The sequence below is a fragment of the Mandrillus leucophaeus genome, unplaced genomic scaffold (assembly GCF_000951045.1).
Source record: "Mandrillus leucophaeus isolate KB7577 unplaced genomic scaffold, Mleu.le_1.0 Scaffold140, whole genome shotgun sequence".
Lineage (NCBI taxonomy): Eukaryota > Metazoa > Chordata > Mammalia > Primates > Cercopithecidae > Mandrillus > Mandrillus leucophaeus.
Window position 1 is genome coordinate 3,254,405 of NW_012101366.1, and position 7,771 is coordinate 3,262,175.

General features: G+C 38.9%; 1 protein-coding gene across 2 annotated transcripts in view; it reads left to right on the top strand.

The window, feature by feature from the left end:
* Window positions 1-7,771, top strand: part of ITGB8 (integrin, beta 8) — a 94,497-nt gene that overhangs the window by 26,975 nt on the left and 59,751 nt on the right. For both annotated transcript variants that reach the window (XM_011973909.1, XM_011973908.1), the window contains one exon: window positions 6,307-6,392. Coding sequence is in view for 1 of the 2 variants with exons in the window: in XM_011973908.1 (XP_011829298.1) it covers window positions 6,307-6,392 (86 nt within the window). In the remaining variant the exon portion in view is untranslated. The remainder of the gene's footprint in view (window positions 1-6,306; window positions 6,393-7,771) is intronic.

Below are 7,771 nucleotides of genomic sequence, written 5' to 3' on the forward strand. Positions count from 1 at the left end.
GCCAGGATGGTCTTGATCTCCTGACCTCGTGATCCGCCCGTCTCGGCCTCCCAAAGTGCTGGGATTACAGGCTTGAGCCACCGCGCCCGGCCAGATGTATTTTTAAAACTTTATCTTTATGACCCAAGGGACTTTCATTTTAAAGACAGCATGTTACATTTACAACAAGTTTGAGGACACATAACATCTTTCTTTGTTTTTTGAACATAGAGCTTAATACACACATGAACATACACGTATGTATGTGTCTATATATATAATGTGTATGTATGCGTATATAGATAATATACCCATCATAGATAATATTAATTATAATGACATTACAACAGTTTTTTTATCGAATGCCTATTGTGCCCTGAGCACTCTGTTTGGCATGCTTTACCTTACTTCATCCTCACGTCAGCAATTTCATATGGTTATAGTTAGCCCTGTGTTACAGTGGAGAAGATGGAGGCTTGGAAAGTTTAGGTAACTAGCTTAGTAAGTAGCTGTGTTATGGGACATTGGAAGTTTCTTCCCAGTAACTATTTAGCAATACTATCTCATCACACAATGAGAAAATATAAGATGCACAGCACATGCTAACAGCTCCAGAAATACAATTACTTAGAATGTACACATTTATTGACAATATGCAATTAAATCTCTTTCTGATTTCTGTCAAGGCAGGTTTTGTTGTTGTTGTTTGTTTTGTTTGTTTTGTTTTGTTTGTTTGTTTTGAGATGGAGTCTTGCTCCGTCGCTCAGGCTGGAATGCAATGGCATGATCTTGCCTCACTGCAACCTCCGCCTTCCAAGTTCAATCTATTCTCCTGCCCCAGCCTCCCAAGTAGCTGGGATTACAGTATGTGCCACCACACTCAGCTAATTTTTTTGTATCTTTAGTAGAGACAGGGTTTCACTGTGCTACCCAAGATGGCTCAATCTCCTGATCTCGTGTTCTGCCCACCTCAGCCTCTCAAAGTGCTGAGACTACAGGTGTGAGCCACCGCTCCCAGCCTACCTGGTTACTTTCTCTAGATGGGAGATAGTAATGTGACATAAAACTGCTCCAGGGACTCCAGAACTGCTGGTACAGTTATACTTCTGAAGAACTAGGCCCCAAACCAATTTTTCTCAGAATTCCAGATGATAAAAATATTAGCATCTTTTTTGTGTGTGTGTGAGTCACAATGGATGTCAATTTTCTAACCCTTTTTATTTCTATTTTCTTCCTGCTCTTTCCTGAAAATTTTCACACAGCTATAGCAAAACAAAGAAAGTAGCTGGGACTACAGGCATGCACCACCATGCCTGGCTAATTTTTGTATTTTTAGTAGAGACAGGGTTTCACCATATTGATCAGGCTGGTCTCAAACTCCTGACCTCAGGTAATCCACCCACCTTGGCCTCCCAAAGTGCTGAGATTACAGGCATGAGCCACTGCACCCAGCCAGCAGTACATTTTTTTAAACTTTTATTTTAGAAACAGAGTGTACACGTGCAGGTTTGTTACCTGGTGTATTGTATGCTGCTGAGGTTTAGGGTATTAATGATCCCATCTCCCGGGTACTAAGCATAGTACCTGACAGTTTTTCAACTCTTGCTCCCCTCCCTACTTTCACCCTCTAGTAGTTGTCAGTGTCTGCTGTTCCCATGTTTATGTCCACGTGTATCCAATGTTTAGCTCTCACTTATAAGTGGTAACATGTGTTATTCGGTTTTCTGTTTCTGAGTTAATTTGCTAAGGATACTGGCCTCCAGCTACATCCATTGTGCTGTAAAGGACATGATTTTGCTCTATTTTATGGCTGTGTTGTGTTCCACGTTGTATATGTACCACATTTTCTTTATCTGGCCCACCACTGAAGGGCACCTAGGTTGATTCCGTGTCTTTGCTGTCATGGATAGCACTAAACATTTTTTTTTAATAACATGGGCTTTATGAGGCACTGAGAACTAAAACAAATGAGCACACGAGGAGGATCTGAAGATCTGTGCTTTAGCACATTATAATACTTCTTCCATTGGCTTAAAAATTTCCCTTGGGATCAATAAAACATAATCCTTATTAAAATGCAGTGTTTGAATATAAAGAACAAGGTGCACATTGCAACATCACTAGGCAAATAGCTGAACAAGCAGCAACCACAATCATAAAGTGGGAAAACCCACTCAGGCACACCCTCTAATGAGGTGTCAGTGCAGTGCTGAGGGCTGCTAGGAAACCATTGCTATAAAGTAGTTTTCCTGTAATGTTGGATGGGAGGGCAAATTAGCTATGTAGACCCAGAAGCTGATAACAAACTGTCCGTGTCTGTAAACAGCAGTCATGCATTGTTGTATATGCAGTGTAAAGATTTTTACTTTCACAGAACAGTGTGTTTGTATGTGTGTTGTGGGAGGAGAGGGAAGGAGAGAGTGTATGTGTGTTTGTGTGGGAAAGAGAGAAGAAATTCCTAGCACACGCTGACTAATAGCATTCATAATACTTTGAACATTCAGTGAAAATAATTCCTGTAATTGTTGATATAGGTATATTTGGCATTTTACTTACTTGCATATTTTTAATTAGAAAGAAATTTCTTAAAATGCTGCATGCCAAAGTGTATCTGGCATGTCTTCTGTGAAGCATAACCATGACACTCTCCAGAAATAATGTTTGACACTCTTCCCATGCAGTTCAATTTATGACCTTCCTCCAGTCCTGCAGAACCATGTGGCCACCCTCCTCCAGATCCATTTATGGGATCTTTTTTCCTGTAGCTATGTAGACCCTGAGAAATGTCAGCCCTGGAACCTGGAAAGTATTGACAGGACCAACATTTCTCTCCCTCTGGGTCATCATCGTTAGGCGTCTGAAATTTGAGAATAGAGATGGGCACTAGAACTTTTTAAAGAAAAGAATCAGAATACAAAGAAAACAGATTTTCACTTGTGAATTTGTTTTTGCCATGTGTACTAGGGAAGTAGGAGCCTTATCTGAGCTTGAAGCTAGGTTAACTTAGAACAGAGTCAGACAATTATTAGAAGCAAAGACCGGCATCCTAGATTCCGCAGCATCCCTTCCATGAGTCTACGGTACTTTAAATTTTTTTTTTTACTTGAGTGGCGTTAGGTGTACAAGTGGTTTTTGATTACGTGGATGAACTGTATGGTGATGAAGTCTGGGCTCTTATTGTTCCTATCAGCCAAATTGTGTACATTATACACGATAGGTAATTTTTCATCCCTCAGCCCTCTCCCAAACCCTTCTTCTGAGTCTCCAATGTCCATTAAACCCCTTTGTATGTCTTTGGGTACCTATAGCTTAGCTCTGACTTGTAAATAACATGTGCTATTTGATTTTTCATTCCTGAGCTACTTTGCTTAGGATAATGGCCTCCAATTCCATCCAAGTTGCTGCAAAAGACATTATTATTTTTTATGGCTGAGTGGTATTCCATGGTGTATATGTATACCAGATTTTCTTTGTGCACTCTTCCACTGATGGGCACTTAGATTGATTCCATATGTTTGCAATTGTGAATTGTACTGTGATAAACATGTGCACACAGATGTCTTTTTATAAGATAACTTCTTTTCCTTTGAGTAGATACACAGTTGTAGGACTGCTGAATCAAATGGTAGATCTACTTTGGAGACTGCAGTCTTTTTTGGAGTTATTTCAATTATATTATTGTATATAATCACTTGGAAAAAACGTTCCTTTTTTTCACAACCTTGCCAGCATCTGTTGTTTCTTGACTTTTTAATAATTGCCATTCTGACTGGCATGAGATGGCATCTCCTTGTGGTTTTGATTTGCATTTCTCTAATGATAGGCAATGTTGAGCTTTTTTTCAATGTTTGTTAGCCACATGAATGTCTTCTTTTGAGAAGTGTCTGTTCATGTTCTTTACCCTCTTTTTGACACTAGAGTCTTAACTGCCAACACAAAAGTCTTACCTGTTGAGTGAAAGTCTTGGTCAAGTCTGAACTGGAAATAGACTTAATTTCATGTTTCATTTGAGTCAAGGCTAAGAGTTGGCAAAAGTCAAATTCGGTCTGTGTCTTAGTTCATCTGTACTGCTAAGACAAAATGTTTGTGACTGGGTAATTTATAAACAATAGAAATTTCCTTCTTACAGTTCTGGAGGCTGGGGAGTCCAGGATTAAGGTGCCAGCGTCCAGTGTCTCGTGAGGGACTTCTTGCTGTGTCCTTACGTGATGGAAGCGCTGAAGGACCAAGAGAGCTAAAAGTTTTGGAGCTTTAATCCCATTCAGAAGGGTGGGGCCCTCATGACCTAATCATCTCCTAAAGGCCCCAGCTCTTAATACTATTGCATTAGAGGCTAAGTTTCAACGTATGAACTCGGGGGGACACACTCAGACCGTAGCAGTCTGCAAATGTGCATAACGTCTACACCTAAATTGGTTTTCTTTCTGGAAACAAAACGAAAAAGGTCACTCACTTTTCTGAACATTTTAGTAGCAAGCAGATTTTACAGTTTGGCAGCCTACAACAGATGGAAAATTTTTAGGCTAAGGAGTTTTCATACTTTGGGAAGCCAAGCTGGTGGTAAAGGAAGCACAAAATATTAGAGTTAACTTTAGTTCTTTGTGTTCTAGGCCAGGTCTAGAAAGGTTAGTGAAGTGAAGAAGTTTTGGACAATGTATATACAAAGTTGATATAAAGTGAAGGACAAAGGAGATACACAGAGGAGATGATAGAACATTAGAGGTATTAGGGAAAGATGTTTTCTACTTACTCCATTGAGTGTCCGGGGAAATACAGGGAAGGGTGCTCCATACCACCCCAGTTAGCACTTCTAGCTGTAAACACAGGAGTAAACACAGTTCCTCCCTCTCTACTCTTCTCCTACTACTTTCCCCTCTCATCCCCTTCCACCTCCAGGTCAGAACCGCTTTTATCCTGTATTTCCAGAATGTTGGGGAAAGTTGAGAGAGAAAGAGAAAAAGAGAAAACAGTTGGAATATGGCTAGCTAGAGATTCTGTGGTCTCTATTCCCTTTTAAATTACCATGACCATGTGAGATTGGGCACATACACACATGTGCATGAGTGTGCACACAGACACATAGTTTTCTTGCATATGTAATATATTTTTTAAAGAGATAAACATGGATTAGAAGAAAGAAAATGAGATGACAAAGAGAGATACTAAATGTGACTGCCTCTGGGGAGCAATCCTTAAATATACCCTCTTCCTCCACCCCAACCTATCCCTCTCTAAAGCAGAGTGAGTGGCACCTTCTCCCTGTTCTTCTACCACTTTGGTGAAATCTCTCTGTGTATCTTATACTATGTGATACTGTTTGCTTATATATGTCTCTCCTCATTTGGTCTGTGAGCTGCCTACATCCAGGATGTCCCTTTTCTTTACTCTGAGTGAGATGGACAGATCACACTGTGACTTCCAGTGTCCTTAGAACATCTCATGGTAAAGAATAGACTGTAGGAAGTATGTGATTGTTCTAGTAAAAACTCATGATAAAATGATGTATGACTCATTCTGTATCATAGTTTGCGTTTCAACCTATACTAACAAGCCCTATTTTAATTGTTTCAGCAGTTAGTGGATAGGGGGATAACGGCAAATAATTTCCAGGCACCACTATGTTATTATTAAACTATTATGGACATGTGCAGGAATCTATGGAAATGTGAATTGGTCATGATCTTAGATCTTTAGTCATCCAATCTGAGAAATTAAATTTACTAAAACAACTCATTCAGTTTAACCACTTTAATTCTAAAATATTAAATCATGCCAGTATGTCTGGTTCTGGTATTACTCAAGCCAAAATAATCAATATTCACACAATTAGAATTCCCAAGTTAATTACCTTATATGCCCATCAAGATTGTTTCGCAGAAAATTCATATCTGTGATTTAATGTGAATTTATATGTTGAGATTTATGTCTATAAACAATCATTTTTGTAGGAAAAACTCTAGAACCCAAAGCACCTATTTGCTTCAGAGAATATGAAATACAGTGAAACTTACTAAACTTACTAAAAAATTTGGAGGGTCCTTGCCCTCTACTATTGCAGCAGAATTGAAGCCAGACCCCCAAACCTGATCAAAATCACATTTTTGTCACTCTTCTTTCTCCCAAATTCATAACTAAATCATAATTATCAAGGTATCTGTTAATTCCAATGAGCAGGTCAACTCTTTCCAATAAATTATATATCTTTGTTGTTAGATTTTTGTAATAAAAGGTCCTCTTGTTTCAGTTTTTCAAAATGCGTTGTAGTCTAGAATTATATATGCTTTCTATTTTGAGAGTAAATTATAACTGTTTTCTCCTTCATTACAGAAGACAATATATGTGCATCTTCAAATGTGGCATCCTGTGCCAGGTGCCTTGCGCTGGGTCCAGAATGTGGATGGTGTGTTCAAGAGGTGTGCCTTTTTTTTTTTTTTTTTTTTTGCTTTTTCTCATGGTTGACTTGAGCTATAGCATGACTTCATTTTCCTAATATTCTGTGCCTTGAAGGTGCATCAGGAAAAAGAAAGATACTGCAGAACATAAGGAAAATTTTATTTGGTTTTATACTTGGAAATAGCATATCTGGCTGAATATAAAATAAAGCATAACCTTTTTATTAGGAAAATTACGGTAATTTTGAAATGAAGTACAAACCATTTTATGTTTTCCATCTGTTCTATAGAGAGAATTGGCAACCACAGCTAGTAACTTTTGATAGTTCAGTAGGCTTTGGTGTGGAATTCTTGCTTCAGCTTGAGGCATAAGGTTATGTATCCTGTTGTTCAAAATAACTGTTTTTCTGTTCTACCAAGATAAACAGATCCTAATAACAAAATTCTTAGTAAAACAATTACAATGCATTCCTTCTTTCTTGGCTCTAGGGTTGTTTTGTGAGTTTTCTTTTTTTGTCGGTAACCTAGAGTTAGAACTGCCTGTATCTAGTAAATTGCACTGAAGAAGCAATCTGCTAATTTGGGATTTCTTCTTGTATGAGATCACCTAAATAATTTTACACTTACTTATGTAGCTCCTGGGAATTGGAACAAACAAATGGGTCTTTAATGGCCTTTTGCTTGACATGGAGATAAGTCTGTAGCTTTTGTCTCCTCTGACTTAACAACTGTGCCTACTGTTATCCTTCCGACCTCCTTTATTACTTCTTAGAGAAAAAAGAAAGTTGAAAGGTAGCAACAAATAGTGGATATCATTTTCTTCTAGGAAGCAAGTCAGAATAGAGGTAGGGGAGGAGTTCAAGAAATGGTAGGCACGTCTGAAAGTAAGTCTCCCTACCGATAGCCTAAAGGCTTCCCAGATGGACTCTGGGCTCCACCAGTGAGAAAACCAAATGTCATTCATGAACTACAAAGTGCTTCATCAGAACCCGTGGAGCCAGGCATGTCACAGAGAGGACAATTTCAGAGTTTCTGGGTCCGATCCCATCACTTCCTGTGAGCCAAATGACCAAAAGAATTCGCTTTACTCTAGCATCTCCCTTTCTTCATCTCTATAACCTCAAATTTGGTGTTTGCTTCCAGGTTTTTCTCTGTCAAGAATGTTTCATGGCTTGTTATTTCCTGACCCCAAACCAGTACTTCATTTTAGATTTTTACTGCTTCACTAAGGAAAATCCTTAGAGTCCTGAAGTTTGTGCCAACTTGCTGTCAACTGCTGAATGCTTTAGTGAGGGTAGTTTGGAAGAGCCTTCAAAAGAGAAGCCCAGTTGTCAGCCACATGTAAGATGTTAGCCATAGAACATTAGATTTCAGAGGGACCCCTTCTCCCTCTCACACCT